The sequence below is a fragment of the Brienomyrus brachyistius genome, chromosome 24, assembly GCF_023856365.1.
Source record: "Brienomyrus brachyistius isolate T26 chromosome 24, BBRACH_0.4, whole genome shotgun sequence".
Classification (NCBI taxonomy): Eukaryota; Metazoa; Chordata; class Actinopteri; order Osteoglossiformes; family Mormyridae; genus Brienomyrus; species Brienomyrus brachyistius.
In genome coordinates, this window is record NC_064556.1 from 630,760 (window position 1) to 649,362 (window position 18,603).

General features: G+C 49.9%; 1 protein-coding gene across 1 annotated transcript; it reads left to right on the forward strand.

Annotated features, from left to right (window-relative positions):
* The first annotated feature begins 7,411 nt into the window (after positions 1-7,411).
* LOC125719989 (reticulon-3-B-like) lies at positions 7,412-18,473 on the forward strand. The gene is made up of 7 exons (XM_048994915.1): positions 7,412-7,664; positions 14,679-14,886; positions 15,019-15,157; positions 15,543-15,612; positions 16,307-16,353; positions 16,829-16,887; positions 17,134-18,473. The coding sequence occupies exons 1-7, from the start codon at positions 7,583-7,585 to the stop codon at positions 17,180-17,182; spliced, it is 654 nt and encodes a 217-aa protein (XP_048850872.1). The 5' UTR covers positions 7,412-7,582; the 3' UTR covers positions 17,183-18,473.
* Positions 18,474-18,603: the final 130 nt, after the last annotated feature.

The following is an 18,603-nucleotide window of genomic DNA, read 5'->3' on the forward strand; positions in this document are numbered from 1 at the left end:
AAGAGAGAATGCATTCTTTGTGAGAAATATTTATTGATCGAGCTGTCCAGTAAATCCTTTGTCGTCTTTGTCTGCCGTCTTTCCTGTTTCCATGGGGTAAAAATATGGAGTTACACACGAGTAAAATCCTGTTATGGTCCGTAACTGTGGGTCAGTGCGGAGAGCGTTCGCGAACGTCATCGTCATGTTCGGCGGCACACAAAGAGACAGACCTGATACCCAATGTGAAATATGATTGCTGATTGCTAATGCTTTGGGGCTGTTCTGAGTCAAGGGAACTTGGGAAGATTAATGCCAGATTGAATTCCAATAAATGTGAAGAAATTTTGGCTCGAAACTTGGTTGCCTCTGCCAGAAGGTTGAGACCTATCTGTGGATGGATCTTTCAACAAGAGAAATGACCCCGAACACACATCAAAATCAACAGAGGAACGGGATCGAGAGTGTAAAATGATAGCTTCGCAGTGGCCATCTCAGTCTCCAGATCTGAACCCAATTGAAACTGTGCTGCAAATTGAAGACTACAGTACACAAATGCAAAGAGGAGAATTGTAAGGAAGCGGAATTATTCCACATGGAGGAGTGCCAAAGTCCACCATCCCTCAGCAGTGGTGCTCAGTATCACTTCTGTGCTTCCTATTTATGAACAATAATTATTGTTTGACTATGAATGTGTAACATTTTTATGGGGGGTGTAGTAATTCTGGAGGTGACTGAATATAAAATATTATAAGATATATATATATATATGTGTGTGTGTGTACACACATTTATTTGTCTGTGTGTATATATATATATATATATAATATAGACATACACACACACACACACACATATATATATATATATATAATATAGACATACACACACACACACACATATATATACACATATACACATATATACATATATATATATATACACACACACATATACATATACATATATATACATATACATATACATAAAATATATAGACATACGGTTGTGAGGAAACCTGTGTTACGATCCTCAGTCTAGGGTTGAGGACCGCCAGAAAGGTAAAGGAGAGGGGAGGGGAAAACGAGACAACCAGGGTATGGGAAAAGGGAACACGGGACACAAAGGGATCTTTTTTTGTATTTGTTTTATGTTTATTCACAAAGACTTTCACACACAATAGGGCAACAGACTTCGGGAGTGACACCGCCAAAACAATAAACAAAACAGCACTAACGAACACGTCCCAAACTAAGCTAATTCTATACGAAAAGATAAGAAAACGAAATGACACAGACTAATCCTAACTCCCTAACCAAAACACAGAATAAGCAACACGTACTCAAAACAAAACAGCAGTCACTCCCTACGCACTTAACAGAAACGAACATACAGAACACCAAAGCCGAAACACAGTATCCGAGGGGCGAAGCAAGAGAGGAGTCAGGAGGAAGGCAAGAGATCACAAATCAGAAAGCAGTCAAAACCAAAGGCAAAGGTACCGAGGGATAAGGCAAGAGACGAAAACCAGAAAACCAAAAACTGTCATACACAATCAATCAAAAGAAAGCAAGCAAACCAATAACGCAAAAACCAACTGTGAGCAGAGCTCCTGCTACTCTCCCGCCACGGCCTTTTAACTCACAAACGCGGAAGTAACGTCGAAGCTCGGGGCGTGGCCAGGTCCGGGGGGCGGAGACGAAGGCAGCCGGACAACGATCAGGACAATCCCCCCCCCCAAACCTTACAGCCCGTAACACCTGTATGTGAGCCCTTACGTTTAACGTCTACTGTCTTCGCTCCTTTATCGAATGACGGATCCTCCAACACAGAGAGGTGTTGTTGTGGCCCAGTTCTCTGCATTATCCTGTCTCGGTTCATGCCGGTACCTGAATACTCTCCCTCAGGTTACAGCATCGCTCCTCCTCCGGGGATCTCAATCAATCACCCCGGCAGACCCCCAGCTCCTCCCCCTGGGATCTCTATCACCCCTGTGGACCCCCAGCTCCTCCCCCAGGCTATCACCCCTGCGGACCCCCAGCTCCTCCCCCCAGGAACCTCTATCACCCCTGCGGACCCCCAGCTCCTCCCCCCAGGAACCTCTATCACCCCTGCGGACTCCCAGCTCCTCCCCCCAGGAATCTCTATCACCCCTGCGGACCCCCTGCTCCTCCCCCCAGGAATCTCTATCACCCCTGCGGACCCCCAGCTCCTCCCTCAGGAATCTCTATCACCCCTGCAGACCCCCTGCTCCTCCCCTCAGGAATCTCTATCACCCCTGCGGACCCCCAGCTCCTCCCTCAGGAATCTCTATCACCCATGCGGACCCCCTGCTCCTCCCCTCAGGAATCTCTATCACCCCTGCGGACCCCCAGCTCCTCCCTCAGGAATCTCTATCACCCCTGCGGACCCCCAGCTCCTCCCTCAGGAATCTCTATCACCCCTGCGGACCCCCTGCTCCTCCCCCCAGGAATCTCTATCACCCCTGCGGACCCCCTGCTCCTCCCCTCAGGAATCTCTATCACCCCTGCGGACCCCCAGCTCCTCCCTCAGGAATCTCTATCACCCATGCGGACCCCCTGCTCCTCTCCCCAGGAATCTCTATCACCCCTGCAGACCCCCTGCTCCTCCCCTCAGGAATCTCTATCACCCCTGCGGACCCCCTGCTCCTCCCCCCAGGAATCTCTATCACCCCTGCGGACCCCCAGCTCCTCCCTCAGGAATCTCTATCACCCCTGCAGACCCCCTGCTCCTCCCCTCAGGAATCTCTATCACCCCTGTGGACCCCCAGCTCCTCCCCTCAGGAATCTCTATCACCCCTGCGGACCCCCAGCTCCTCCTGGCGGGGTTCTCTATCACCCCTGCGGACTCCCAGCTCCTCCCCTCAGGAATCTCTATCACCCCTGCGGACCCCCAGCTCCTCCCTCAGGAATCTCTATCACCCCTGCAGACCCCCTGCTCCTCCCCTCAGGAATCTCTATCACCCCTGTGGACCCCCAGCTCCTCCCCTCAGGAATCTCTATCACCCCTGCGGACCCCCAGCTCCTCCCCCGGGGTTCTCTATCACCCCTGCGGACTCCCAGCTCCTCCCCTCAGGAATCTCTATCACCCCTGTGGACCCCCAGCTCCTCCCCTCAGGAATCTCTATCACCCCTGTGGACCCCCAGCTCCTCCCCTCAGGAATCTCTATCACCCCTGCAAACCCCCTGCTCCTCCCCTCAGGAATCTCTATCACCCCTGTGGACCCCCAGCTCCTCCCCTCAGGAATCTCTATCACCCCTGCGGACTCCCAGCTCCTCCCCTCAGGAATCTCTATCACCCCTGTGGACCCCCAGCTCCTCCCCTCAGGAATCTCTATCACCCCTGTGGACCCCCAGCTCCTCCCCTCAGGAATCTCTATCACCCCTGCGGACCCCCAGCTCCTCCCCCGGGGTTCTCTATCACCCCTGCGGACTCCCAGCTCCTCCCCTCAGGAATCTCTATCACCCCTGTGGACCCCCAGCTCCTCCCCTCAGGAATCTCTATCACCCCTGCGGACCCCCTGCTCCTCCCCTCAGGAATCTCTATCACCCCTGTGGACCCCCAGCTCCTCCCCTCAGGAATCTCTATCACCCCTGCAGACCCCCTGCTCCTCCCCTCAGGAATCTCTATCACCCCTGTGGACCCCCAGCTCCTCCCCTCAGGAATCTCTATCACCCCTGCGGACTCCCAGCTCCTCCCCTCAGGAATCTCTATCACCCCTGTGGACCCCCAGCTCCTCCCCTCAGGAATCTCTATCACCCCTGTGGACCCCCAGCTCCTCCCCTCAGGAATCTCTATCACCCCTGCGGACCCCCAGCTCCTCCCCCGGGGTTCTCTATCACCCCTGTCTGAACATTACCCAGGGAGCCCTTGCCCTGATCTTTGGAGAGCGCCCCCCTCCTAGTGAGAACAGTAATGATGCCCAATCTGCTCCATTTGTAAATCTGCCTGCCTGTTGACTGACAGAGTTCTAAGTCTTCAGCGATTCTTTTGTAATACTTTCCAGTCTTGTGAGTTTCAACATTGCTTCTGCAGTCTTTGGATTGGGGCTTGTTACATTTCCACATTTGAACTGAAGAGCAGGCAATCAAAAGCTGACATACAGGGACGCACCAGAAGAGGAAGTGGTAAATTATAAAAAAAATCTCATTAGATCAGATCAGATGAGACTCAACTGTTCTGTCATTGTCAGGTGCAATAAAATGCGATTTAGCATCTATCAGGAAAGTGCAAATGGTAGAGTAAGGTGCAGTAGGCAGTTGGGTGGAAGTAGCACAAAGTGCAATACAATTATTTATACCAATAAAAGGTTTCTCCCTTCGGTGTCTAATTAAAATTGAGCTATGAGCAAACAGGCAGGATGAAGAAGTGCTACTGTTAGGACGGTCTGCTGTTAGTGAGCTAAACGGCGCTTTGGGCATTAGGCCTGAAGAAGGTCTGCATGATCCTCTAAGGAAAATACATCATTACCAAAACTCTGATTTTAGGCATGTATCTGCACGATTACTGCAGCAGCCGTGCTGTGCTTTATGTTTCCTTGAAGAGTCAAGTTTTGTGCAAAGCGTGAAGGTTGTTGGATCCATACCTGGTCTAACTGGGAAGTGTGTGAATTTAAACATCCACTGGTGACCTGTAATGCGGCTGGTGCTGAGGTCCCCAGGAGTCTGTTCAGCAAAGCATAAGAGCAGGTAAAGGTGGAGGGCACACACACACGCACACACACACGCAGACACGTGCACACACACACACGTGCACACACACGCACGCACAGACACGTGCACACACACGTACGCGCACATTCATGCACACACACGCACGTGCACACACACGCACGCACAGACACGTGCACACACACGTACGCGCACATTCATGCACACACACACACACACGCTCACACACACGCACACACACACGCAGACACGTACGCGCACATTCATGCACACACACGCACGCGGACACACAGCTCACACACACAACAAAGCCATCGTAGAATAAACATGTTATGAAAACAGCCGAAACGCCATAGAATCCATGGAGCTCAGGGGCATGTCACACAAGCACCGGAGAATGCCTGGGAATGCCCTAAATTTTTAATTACTCTCACCAGGGCTGGACTAGAATTAACATTTAGTGCTGGTCCAATCCTACCCCCAAATGAGAGGAGATCATTCAGCCCATCAAGCTCGTCTGGGGAGAGCTCAACTACTCATCTTCTAACCTGGTAAGGGCCACAAATATTAAGATTCCAGTGACTGAAATATTCATTCAGGTCCACTGGAAAACTGGCCATGGGCCTCAAAAGGAAAGAAAAATGTTCATTAACTGAGACCAGGCTCATGTGCCTAAGTGCACTGTTTACATCATCATCTCTAACATTTAACCCAAATGAAATATTTGCAACAAGCAAAGCATCTCCTCCCCTTGGAAACTTTCTCCCAGCTGCAGCTTGGTGTGTTTATGAAAGGCCTTATGGTCACTGTACCAGGGAGGCAGATACAGTGGCTGGATCCTGTATAAGGCAGCACAGGGCCCAAAGGCCAGCCGAGGCAGGACATCAGCTCATCACAGCACCACATGTAACCTCATACCACAAGCTGGAAGCATTCATATTTTAGTTCATGTGAAGCCTAAATTTAAAATTAAAGATTATTATGATGTCATACCCATCTCCCTCCCCTCCCCCAAACTGCCGCTCAAGCACTGATCACTTTACATGTAGGACTCTAAATACAATTATTAAAATATTATAATGTGTGCAATACCTGTTTATACTGCATACCTATTTACACTGATTACCTGTTTTACACTGCATAAATGCATTTATAATGTGTGCAATACCTGTTTATACTGCATACCTATTTACACTGATTACCTGTTTTACACTGCATAAATGCATTTATAATGTGTGCAATACCTGTTTATACTGCATACCTATTTACATTGATTACCTGTTTTACACTGCATAAATGCATTTATAATGTGTGCAATACCTGTTTATACTGCATACCTATTTACATTGATTACCTGTTTTACACTGCATAAATGCATTTATAATGTGTGCAATACCTGTTTATACTGCATACCTATCTACATTGATTAACTGTTTTACACTGCATAAATGCATTTATAATGTGTGCAATACCTGTTTACACTGATTGCCTGTTTTACACTGCATAAATGCATTTATAATGTGTGCAATACCTGTTTATACTGCATACCTATCTACATTGATTAACTGTTTTACACTGCATAAATGCATTTATAATGTGTGCAATACCTGTTTACACTGATTGCCTGTTTTACACTGCATAAATGCATTTATAATGTGTGCAATACATGTTTATACTGCATACCTATCTACATCGATTAACTGTTTTACACTGCATAAATGCAATTATAATGTGTGCAATACCTGTTTACACTGATTGCCTGTTTTACACTGCATACATGCAATTATAATGTGTGCAATACCTGTTTATACTGCATGCCTGTTTACATTGATTACTTGTTTTACACTGCATAAATGCAATTATAATGTGTGCAATACCTGTTTATACTGCATACCTATCTACATTGATTAACTGTTTTACACTGCATAAATGCAATTATAATGTGTGCAATACATGCTTACCTGCACCGTTTTCTTTTTACTTTAATTTGTATTTTATATTTTCTGGGTTGCTGTCCTCAGAGCTACTGAATAAAGTCTTGCATAATCACAATTACAATAAACTCATATCTTATCTTATTAGTAAAAGTACTGGATAATCTAAGAAGGGAAGAACGATGGGTAGCACTATTACCTTATACCTCCAGGGTATGGAGTTCAAACCCTGGCGCTGCTCTGTGTGTGGAACCAGCTTATTTGAACTGTGCTTAAGCAGCTACTGCTGCCACACATTAACATTGTGTGTTCGGTGTGTCAGGCCACATGTGTGGTATTTATAAGTTTCCTATACAAAACTTTAAGCTGACATCAGACTCAGGACTTGCCCCTCGTCTGGAGGTCCCGCTCCTCTGGCTTGTCAGCAAAGGGTCCCTGGACGGCTCTGTCCAAAAACTCCCGCCCTCTCCGTCCCAGGGTCGCAACCCACTGCACACGCCTCGCTTTGCCGTTAAAGCCCACCTCTCTCCAGCACAGGGTCTCGACCCACTGCACACACACGAGTCCTTTTGCCGTTAAACCCCGCCCCTCCAGTGCAGGGTCTCGACCCACTGTATACGCCTCGCTTTGCAGTTAAAGCCCGCCCCCCCTCCAGCACAGGGTCTCGACCCACTGCACACGCCTCCTTTGCCATTAAAGCCCGCCCCTACAGCACAGGGTCTCGACCCACTGCACACACCTCCTTTTGCCGTTAAACCCCGCCCCCTCCGGCGCAGGGGCTCGACCCACTGTATACGCCTCGCTTTGCCGTTAAAGCCCGCCCCACGGAACACGCCCCCTCGCCAAGCTCTCCGTCCGCGGCAGCGCCAGGCGCTCCCCCTCGGCCTCCGCCTTCCGAGACGCAGCCATCAGATCCGATAAGGAGAGAAGCAGAAGGCGCTCCGGACGTTTTCGGCCGTCTGTAATCACGTCGCCAAAATGGCAGATCAGATGCACCAGTCTCCCCAGGTCTCCTCGTCGGGAATGAACTCTCCTGCGGCCAAGGACTCTAAGCTCTCCGGTGAGACGCGGACCTGGGTCTGACATCCCATAATCTGTCAGGGCGAGACGGGGGCTGCGGCGGTGCAAAACAAACCAGATTATTCGTATTGTTAACGCTTCGGGGGTTTTGGTATGACACGCCTATGCATTAATGCCGCATTAGGCGTCATTTAATAGCTGAGGCTTGAATGTAAAGAATAACAAGCGGTCGATGTCGTTAATAGCCGTTAATCTACGTGATATGGCGGTGTGACTGGCGGCTGCCCCTGTGCCGCGCTGCCAGCCCGGCTTGCCGCTCCCTGCCGCATACTCCACGGCCGCTGTCCGCCCCAAGCCGCCCCTGGCCACTGCGCTTTCCGCCTTCCTTACAGATAAACTAGGCCCCTCTTTTATGCAAAGTGGGCTCGCTGCTAACCTTATTTTATTATTTTATTTTATTTTACAAAATAATCCTATGCATTTTCGCAAACGCCATGTTGGGCATAAACAAGCACAGCCGATAGGGCGTTTCGCGTTGACGTAAATGCTGATAATTTGGTAATAAAAAAAAATATATATCGCGGCCTCGTATTAAAGTGAAACGTTGGAGATTCAAATATCAAGCATTTAAATTATTAATGTATTATGTGGGCGGACGGTGCATGTGCGTTTGAGGGGCTCTGAATGGAGGTTGCGTTGTCTTCGTCGGGGCTGTGAATACGCAGTAAACTGATCCATCCTATTCTTTCAACATAGCCCGACTTTTAGCCTAAAAAGTCCTTTCGTCACTCTCGTATTTGCGGATGGTGTGATTTGAATAATGAGAATCAATGATTATGGTCCCCTGCGATTTGTTCTGTTTTTAATGCGCTATATGGGCCAAGCTTTGTATGTGATCGTCGCCATGCAGGTTACAGATAATAAACAACCACTGAATTTTTAATGTTTAATCGAATGCTTTGTCCGGTATAACCGCTGGAATGACGCTGCTTTTCCGTCGTAGCACCTACAGAAACTGCCTGCGTATTTTTATTAATGATGAAGCATTTCTCTGGGCGTCTTCATGCATCGCGGACAGCCCTCGCAGCTCCGGGGTGCAAGAATTGAACCGGCTCCAGCGGTGACATACAGACACACTTGCCTGCTTTGCAATAGCTTTTCATCTCAAAATGACACGTTAATTGTTTTTCATTTGGTTACGTGTTTTAGCTGGTTGATTAACTGTGACACTGGAGGTATTTTATTTTTGTGAAATGGCAGTGTTGGGAAGGCTTGCTTGTCCCCTGAGGATTATGGAAATATCTGTTTCAAATAAACGGCAGGTTTAATTTAGGCAATTAAAATATCCCCAAACCACTGGCCCTTTCTTTACCAGTTTGAAAAAAGGAGGACAAAACCATGCATGAAAATTAAGGGTATAGCAGAATATTAGTGTATAGATTATGAAAGTATGACACAGTTTATTCAAAATGTAGTGAATCCTGTGAGATGGGAGAGACCGGCACACTGCTCCAGCACTGCATGCAGAGACTCTGTGTCTCATTTTTGATGGAAATCTGCAAAGGACCCGGTCACTATATATTAGTGTTTTCATTTTGGGTAAGTGGTCTCCAGGCTGGATGCCAGTGTCAGTCAAAAATGTGCAAGCACTGAGGTCCTGATTAGGGTCTGAGCCACATTTACCGCTAACTGCCTCGTTAATGATGTGTGACTCGGTGTCGCGGTAAACCGGGAGCCTGTCGCAGGAATTGCAGGGGATGCCTGGGACAGGACGCCATCCATCGGAGAACAGACACACAGTCGCACACCGTGGGCAAAACATTTCGCTCCTCGCTAGGTTTGTGTTTTGGAAATTTTGGCTGGATATTGAATAGCCACTTACTATATGACCGTATTCCCCCTGTGGATGTGATTGCCGTTATGCTAACATGGACGCTGGCTGGCAGAGGGGGTGTTTCTGCAGGACGTACAGAGTGCTGACCCCAGCTGTTTAGTGTGAGCGGCGTAGAGGCAGGCCTGTCCTGCCCTGTCGGACTGAGGCTCCGCAGCCCGTCTGCAGAATCAGCATATCGTCTGGTGCTCAAGAGCCGTTACTAGACTGTGCTGGAAAAGGGATTGTAATGGCCGACATGACACCGGTGGCTGGTGTGGGGGCCCCTGGGGAAGCCAGCAGGGCGGCCCTGGGGAGGCCTGAGAGGGCAGGCTGGTGTGGGGGGGCCCGGGCAGCCCAAACACCAGTGGAGGAAGGATTATGGATACTGTCTGGATTGGCAGCCCTGCAGCCTATTTAATGTTTTCCAGACGACTGTGAGTTGGGTCCCATCAGCTGGGCGTTTCCACGCGGGATTTTCTCGGCTCTGCAAATGTAGGACAGAGGATACAGGTCAAACAGACGGTTTGTAGGATGCGGGGGTCTGTTGAGGAGGAAGAGACATCAGAGCGTGTGAGTGCCGCGGCAGGACGCGGGGTTCCGGGTCCTGTGCCGGAAGACGTGCCGTGACTGTGCACTGGCCCAACCTTAATCTCACCCCTGTGAGATCTGTGCGTGAAATTCAGGGTGTGACCTTCTGGGTATGCACTGCCCCTCCCGTCAGCAGCCAGGGAATGGTGTCTGGCTCTGCAGCCTGGTCTGGGCTGGTCTGGGTGCGTCCATCCCCTGAAATGTACCCGGCCAAGCCTGTCTGTCAGCTCCCCAGGGAGCCTGCAGTGCTGCAATCACCTCTGTGAGTAATGTTCAGTGCAGTCTGGTCTTGTCCAGGGAGACGTCTGAGCGCAGCTTTCGCTGCGGAGAGGCTCACCGCGCCTCGTATGAGCCGTTTGTTTCCTGTAGTTCACTCCCCTTGTGTCTTGTGCACCATAAGATCTATATATGGCATGAAGGCAAGGCTCACTGCTGTACACTTTTACTACAGACGGTAGCGTAGCAGAGAGTTTCATATTTGGGGGAAGCAAAATGAATGAAGTCAAATATTGGGGGGCGGTATATGCCCCCGCCGTCCTCCCATGTTCCTACGCCCCTAAGTACAGGTCATCTTCTGCAAGTCCGTGGTCTGTGTCTGGCCGCGCCGCGTTTGTCTGGCCGCGCCGCGTTTGTCTGGCCGCGCCGCGTTTGTCTGGCCGCTCCGCGTTTGTCTGGCCGCTCCGCGTTTGTCTGGCCGCGCCGCGTTTGTCTGGCCGCGCCGCGTTTGTCTGGCCGCGCCGCGTTTGTCTGGCCGCTCCGCGTTTGTCTGGCCGCTCCGCGTTTGTCTGGCCGCGCCGCGTTTGTCTGGCCGCGCCGCGTTTGTCTGGCCGCGCCGCGTTTGTCTGGCCGCGCCGCGTTTGTCTGGCCGCGCCGCGTTTGTCTGGCCGCTCCGCGTTTGTCTGGCCGCGCCGCGTTTGTCTGGCCGCGCCGCGTTTGTCTGGCCGCGCCGCGTTTGTCTGGCCGCTCCGCGTTTGTCTGGCCGCTCCGCGTTTGTCTGGCCGCGCCGCGTTTGTCTGGCCGCGCCGCGTTTGTCTGGCCGCGCCGCGTTTGTCTGGCCGCGCCGCGTTTGTCTGGCCGCGCCGCGTTTGTCTGGCCGCTCCGCGTTTGTCTGGCCGCGCCGCGTTTGTCTGGCCGCGCCGCGTTTGTCTGGCCGCGCCGCGTTTGTCTGGCCGCGCCGCGTTTGTCTGGCCGCGCCGCGTTTGTCTGGCCGCGCCGCGTTTGTCTGGCCGCGCCGCGTTTCTCGTATCATTCCATCATTCCCCTCTTTCTTTAATTCCCTTTTCCCTGCTTCTTCTCTCGGCCGTGTGCGTTTCATTTCTCGCTCCCCCCTTCCTTCTACCGTGTCACGGCAGAGTCACCTGCGTGTCTCCAGTCTGCTCTGTTGGTTGCACTTTTCCTCCCATGGACCGGCGCCTAAGTGCGGCTATTGCGTGGCCAATGGAACGGGATCCTCCCTCTTGTCCATCGTCCTATCATGGTTGGCTTCCTCTCTTTCTGCAAGACGTTATGGCGTGTGTTTCCTTAGCATGCGGCTAATGCTAACTCACCGTCCCTGGGGGGCGTTACGCTAACTCTGCGGTGGCGAGCCCCTCCTGTCTTTGGCGGGATTCCAGGTGATTCAGTGGGGATTTCACACTGTATGCTCAGGTAACACGCTGTGCACCTGATGAACGGACCTCAGAACCAGTGAGCAGGACAGGGATCTGCCACACGATACCAACCAGCTTAGCCTCTGCAGACCAGACTGAGCGTTTATGTAATCGCTTTATTGCCTGAGGCTGTTTTATTCAAGCTGACTTTGAATGAGTTTTTTTTTTTGCTGTTGTTGGGGGAAGGGGGCTGTGACAGGTTGTCTGTTTGGGGTATTTTCACGACTGGGGTGCCCCCTTCCAGCCCTCCACATGGTCTGCAGGAGAACATGGAAGAGCTGTGTTAGGGGGCCAGGAACCTCCAAAGAGATACACATGCAGCCGGGACGTTTATGGTCTTGCACGGTTCTTGCGTAACTGAACAGCATTCCAGCTATTTATCTCCCTGCCAAAGAAAAGCTGCATTAAAGACTCTTTTTGTAATGTTGTCCTGAACAGGCTCCTTTGTCTCTGTCGCCGTGTTTATTCTGCTATTATATGCAAAGGATGGCCATTTGAAAATACCTCACCTCCTATTAACATGTTTTTAAAGACTTTTAAAAACCGTGTCCTGGATAGGGACGATGCACCCGGAGACCCAGCAGGGCAGGTGATACCTCCGCAGCATCGTCAGCCAGCAGATCCACAAGGCCAAGCTTTGTCCCGCATAGTGTTCACTGCGCCTGGAACATGCGGATGCTTATATATTAACCACCTTCCCTTCAAACCACAAGACTGTAGTAATATGAAAGTAGTTCTGCTTTTTTTTGCTGTAGTAAACATTTTCAGCAATCTTTATTAATAAATGAAGAACTTAAATGTCTTACCCAGGCTGGTATAGTGGCTTAGTGGGCAGCACTGTTCCCTCACCATTGTGGGTTCAGATCCCACCGCACTTTGGACTGAGGGTGGACCCAGTGGGTGCTCATGTAAACTCCACAAACAAAGACTAATTTTGTCCCTGAAGGGGCATGAAACAAATGATGTACTATTTCCCAGAACAGATAGTCAGATGTTTTCAGTTTCCTTCATTGCTGGAATTTACAGTGTAGCACATACATGCGTGTGTCATTTCACATGAGAAGGACCTTGGTGTGTGTGTTGATGCTTCCATTTAAATCCAATAGGATGTTAGGTTACATCTCTAGGTATGTGGAGTTTAAGTCAAGGGAGGTGATGCCAAGATTATACAATTCCTTGGTAAGACCCCACCTAGAATATTGTCTGCAGGTTTGGTCACCATACCTTAAAAAGGACATTTACTCCCTTAGAAAGGGCTACAAGAATGATTCCTGGCCTTATGAGGAAAGGTTAGCTGAGCTGAACCTGTTCAGCCTTGAGCAAAGGGGACTAAGGGGGGACATGATCCAGGTATATAACATTCTAACAGGTCTGGATGCTGTTCAGCCAAATAGTTACTTCAATATTAGTTCAATTACAAGAACTCGTGGCTATAGGTGGAAATTAGTGGGAGAACATGTTAAACTGGATTTGAGAAAACACTTTACACAGTGTGTAGTTAGAGTATGGAATAGTCTACCATAGTAACTTCTGGGTGTCACAAAATGCATCTCATTCATATTTTAGCTGTACTACTAGTCTGCCTACCAAATTATAGGCGTTCCGTAATGTACCAGAAAGCTGGTGTTCGGCCAGATGTTTCACCTGTCATCTGAAGTCCTGCTGATTTTTGCACGTGCAGGATATAATATCGATGTGATGTCGCCCAGGCCAAATTGTACCCATACATGTATCCATATTGTCAACATTTCGGTTAGGAAAGCTGAACTGTAGCCTGCTCTCTGCTTCACATCTGTGCTGAATCTCTGTCACTCGTGTGTCGGTGTATGTAGACACTGCACTCCACACCACAGATACCGAGACCCTCCTGGGGCATGCTGGGATAGAGTTGGCCTCCTGTGGTACTTGGCATTGAAGCTCATCTCCAGGAGACACCTGAGAACAATGGGTGGCTTTCCTGTGCCAGACTCGACTCACAATGAAAATACTCTTATTTCTCTACTTACGCGGACTTGCTAAGCGTGACGGCACTTGCGAGCTCAGCTCACATCTGCAGCTAGGCACAGTGAGAAAACATGCCCCGTTATTTGCATGCTACTGAATGGAAATATTGTCCATGAGAGCCTGATATCTAAACAGCTTCTTCTTGTCTTCGATGTGAAGCATGGTGATGGGCAAAGGGGACGCTCTCTTCATGTTATGTGAGATCTAATTGTAAGTCTTAACCTGGTCATTCATTACATCAAAGCTCACAGGAAGCAGAATATTAAGTGACATTTCTCAAAAGGCCATGCTGTAAACTATCGGCCCTCATGTGATGCACCGGGGGGGGCTATAGTGCACACCTGGGCCCACAGGATGGGTTTTGCCACTTCGGACCTGTAGAGCTATTTTTACCAGCCCCATGATCATTAAGATGCAAAGAATTATAATCAAGTGTATGAAGATGAATAGGTTTCTGCCTAAAAATCGTTCTTTGAATTAATAATAAATATAAATTACAGTGTAATAAGTCTACTATTGTAGCTTTCATGTGATATCCTTAAAAATTGCCCCCCACTGACCACAGTGAAGCTTGGATTTGATATAATTGCCCTGGAAAAAATACGGAGCCACTGTTGCAAATCACACCTTCGTAGGAGCCAAACGTTATGAAAATCCCCAAAAAAAATGTAATTTAAAAATGACAAGCCAAGAGAGAAAAGACGTTTGGATTGCTGTCACTGCATTGGCGTTGTCTGTGACGTTTTAGTGGGAGGTCACACAGGACGAGGACGAGGATTTCTTTCAGCTGGGTTATGTTAAGCATGAAGTAATGATTGTCCAATAAGATTTTAGGTAAAGAGTAAGGTGGATTCCTATTGGACAGTCCCCCCGCTCTTTGCCAGTGAGTCCATGAATGGCATGGAGTAAGGATTCCTCCATCTGTTTCCCCGTCCTGCAGTGAAGGACCTGGTGTACTGGCGGGAGCCCAAGAAGACAGGCGTGGTGTTCGGCGTCTCGCTGGTGCTTCTGCTCTCGCTGGCCACCTTCAGCGTCATCAGCGTGGTCTCCTACATCCTGCTGGCCCTGCTCTGTGTGACCATCACCTTCCGATCCTACAAGTCGGTCATCCAGGCAGTGCAGAAGTCCAGCGATGGACACCCCTTCAAGTGAGAGACGCCGATGGGGGAGCGGGCTGTCATTGTCAAGCGATGACCTCGTTTAGGAGTCACTGGGCTGTGTGTATAGACTTTGTGGTCTTTCAGATGTGGCTTAATGTGTGGCTCCTTGTTGACTTGAAGGGCGTTCATGGAGAAGGACATCTGCGTCGCGCCCGAGACCTTCCGCAAACACGTGGACGTCTGCCTGTCCCATGCCAACTGCGCCATCCACCAAGTGAGGCGGCTCTTCCTGGTGGAGGACCTGGTGGACTCCCTCAAGGTCAGCTCACCGTTTTTATGAGGGGGGTCGTAATTCTGCATCACTGATTACTTTTCTTGTGATTTATCAAACATGCTGGTACAGTAATCCATCATATTGTAAATGCTGTGTTTAATGTGATGTGGGAAGTGATGGCAGTTCAGAGGAAAGGATTTGAGGCCAAATGTTCAAAGCACGAGAGAAAACAAGTGATTTATTTCTGGAATGTTCTGTGATGTTTTCATGTTTCCTTCAAATTTACATTAAGACTTCAGTCAGTGCGGCATAACGCCCAAAGCTGAGCGATCCTGTCCCAACTGGGGGGTATGGGGCAGTACGGTAAGGGTCAAGGGTCAAAGTTAGGGTAGCATGGATGACATTGGTCCTTGTGCTTTTCTCATTCCAGCTGGCCGTCCTCATGTGGCTGATGACCTACGTCGGCGCCATCTTTAACGGCATCACCCTCCTGATCCTGGGTAAGACAGACCGCCGAGGACCCCCGGGCTGACCCCCCAGTGCCGGCTGATGTATTAGGGGATGGGGGCCCCAGTCAGGGGACTTCAGGGGACCCCCGGGCTGACCCCCCAGTGCCTGCTGGTGTATTAGGGGATGGGGGCCCCAGTCAGGGGACTTCAGGGGACCCCCGGGCTGACCCCCCAGTGCCTGCTGGTGTATTAGGGGATGGGGGCCCCAGTCAGGGGACTTCAGGGGACCCCCGGGCTGATTCCCCAGTGCCTGCTGGTGTATTAGGGGATGGGGGCCCCAGTCAGGGGACTTCAGCGGACCCCCGGGCTGACCCCCCAGTGCCTGCTGTTGTATTACGTAAGGCTCAGGTCTGAGTCATAGTCTGTTTGAAAAACAGCTTCTTCATTCCAGCTGTAAGGTACAGCTGGTACATTTGTCCGACTTTGGAGAATCCTGAAGGTCAGGAGATCAGCCTGGCAGAACCACTATACATATTTTTATATTTTATATGCAGTTTAAGATGGATATTCCGGACTATTCTGAGCTGTAGCGTATTCTCTCTGGCTGTTTTATCCTACATTTTTTTGTTCCTCAAACAAACAGTGGTATGGGCAGTAACAAATGGGGGGGGGGGGGGGAGGTGGGGGTTGTTAAATAGCTAATCAACGCACATGCTTTTGCTCTCTCCTCATCTCTCCCCTTCAGCGGACATTGTTCTCTTTTCCGTCCCCCTGGTGTATGAGAAAAACAAGGTGAGAACATCCGCTCCTAACATTTTACCGTAAGATGAGTAACCTGGTGGGTGGAGACTGAAGGTGGGTAAGGGGGGGTGGGTCAGGGCACCAAGGGGACCCTCCTCGCCCCCGCTGAGCATGGCGTCCTGCGTCATGTTCAGCCTCATCGTTATTCTGCTAATGTCACTCTACACCTGAGTTACACAATCAGATGTCTTGGTCCCACCTCCTCTACAATCTGATTGGTTGTCTCTCTGAGCCAATCATTTTGCGTTATGCCCTCAAAACATTTTTAGTGTAAGTAAATCTCCCATGTGCATGTTTCCTGGTATGTGGGATTTCCAGGTAAAAATTTCCCAGAACACAATCCTGCATCTGTAGGCTCATGATGTGTTACACATATAACTGTATCATGTGATATCTGTTAAAAGTTTTTTTAAAATATTGTTCAGCCAAGTTTAAGAATATTAAAATTCTTCTTTTCTCCCCTCAGACCCAGATCGACCATCACATAAAACGCGTCCGCACCCAAGTGGACAGTACGCTGGCAAAGTAAGGAGTCACTGCGAGCGGCACATCAGGGAGGGAAACGCAGAGGGGTCACAGTCAGCGTGTGACTGGGAGTCTTTACACTGCGGGGTGTTGGCCCACTGGGCAGAGTGTAAACCTTCCGGACACCATCATTATGACTGGGAGGCTGTCCTGGTTGGTTACAGGCAGCTCTGCTAGTCCGTGTTGTAGTTTAGTTACATGTAGCTGCCCTAATTTTATTTTTTTTTCCTTCTTTCTTTTTGGCAGGTTACAGGAGAAGCTACCTGGTGTGGTGAAGCGTAGCAAAGCAGAATGATGAATTACACCCCCCCCTCTGCCCTTGTTCCTGCCCCCCCCTCCCTACGCACACACTGCACTGAACCAGCGACCATGTAAAATCCCCTGAGCATTGCCATGTAACACACATGCACTGGCGCCCTTGCAGCCACCTCCCGAAGTCACTAACATGCCCCCCACCCCCCCCCCCCCCCCCCCCCCGTCATGGGCAGCTGAAGTAAATGGAGACCCCCACCCCCGAGCCGGAGTCGCGAGAGGCTTTCCGGCTTGGAAGTGACTGTCTGTGTTCGTCTGCTGTATGTATGAGGTCTGGGGGGTGAAAATGAGTGTTTTGGTGGCTCTGTGGGCAACTGTCCCACTCCCCATGTGTGCCCGGTCCTCCCCTTCCTCCGTAGTGTTACTTGTGTATGTTACTTAGTTCCTCAGAGTAGCACTTGCTCGTTTGCTAGAGAAACACTTAACTGGAGCCCTCAGTGTTTTGCAAGAACCATGTGAACGTCGACTAACATTTTCCGGAGGGGTTGGGGTCGGCCAGCGGCCCTGCACCTCCCGCTTCCCACCTGAAGAAGCACTCGTCCGTTTGTCCACGCAGTCGTAACGCCATCCCTGCTGTCACGGAAGCAACACTGTATCCTACTTTCTTTTTAAGACTTTCTGCTGTTATCGTCGCGTAGTTAAGAAGTGAATTTTTACATGAATGTTATTACTGTTGTCATGGTAACTGCTTTAACGCCTCGGCCTGTTTTCGGCGGCACTGTTAGAGAGCAGCCTTGTTTAGAGACCCTTAGAGACCGTAGGATTTTCACCCGTCTGTTATGCATTTTCCCTTAATTTCACACGTTGTAGACTTTCGGTGTACTTTGATTCCAAAAGCGAGGTTGTCACTTTTTGTTTTAAATCCTTAGCTCGTGTATGAATATCCATTGTATGACGCAGACTACTGACCCTTTCCCTGGAAAGGGGAAAAAAACCATTCTGGAACATTCCCAGTGTATGTGAAGTTCTGTGGGCGGGGGTAGGGGGTTTGTTGGGTCAGAGAGCCTCGCAAACGTGCGGCCGTAACGAGCTCCTCCCCCCGGCCTTTGCATTCTGCACTGCAGTAGCTGAACATAGGTACTATGAAACATCCGCTTGATGTGCTTTTGCCGCGTTTCCCTGGATATCTGCCTCAGCACCACACACATCTGTTGGATATTGATCTGTTCCCCAGCACCCAGCCCCCCCCCCCCCCCCACCCCGCTACCAGTTGAAAAAACACTTGGCTACTTGATATTTGATGTTCACTAACCAATAAATGTCTTTTAAAACTAGACCTGACCTGAATGAATCATTTTCCCTGCCTCAGGTGCTGCTCTTGGGCGGACGCTGTTTTTAGCAAGCTGATGAAGGCAACTTGATATGTTTATGTAGATCGCATTGTGCTGTTGTATGATACCGAGT

Bases quoted from the DNA above. Each gene is read 5' to 3' on its own strand.
- LOC125719989 (XM_048994915.1), top strand. From the start codon at position 7,583: ATGGCAGATCAGATGCACCAGTCTCCCCAGGTCTCCTCGTCGGGAATG. The intron at 14,887-15,018 runs GTGAGAGACGCC...GTTGACTTGAAG, and splicing joins AGCGATGGACACCCCTTCAA to GGCGTTCATGGAGAAGGACA. The intron at 15,613-16,306 runs GTAAGACAGACC...TCTCCCCTTCAG, and splicing joins CATCACCCTCCTGATCCTGG to CGGACATTGTTCTCTTTTCC.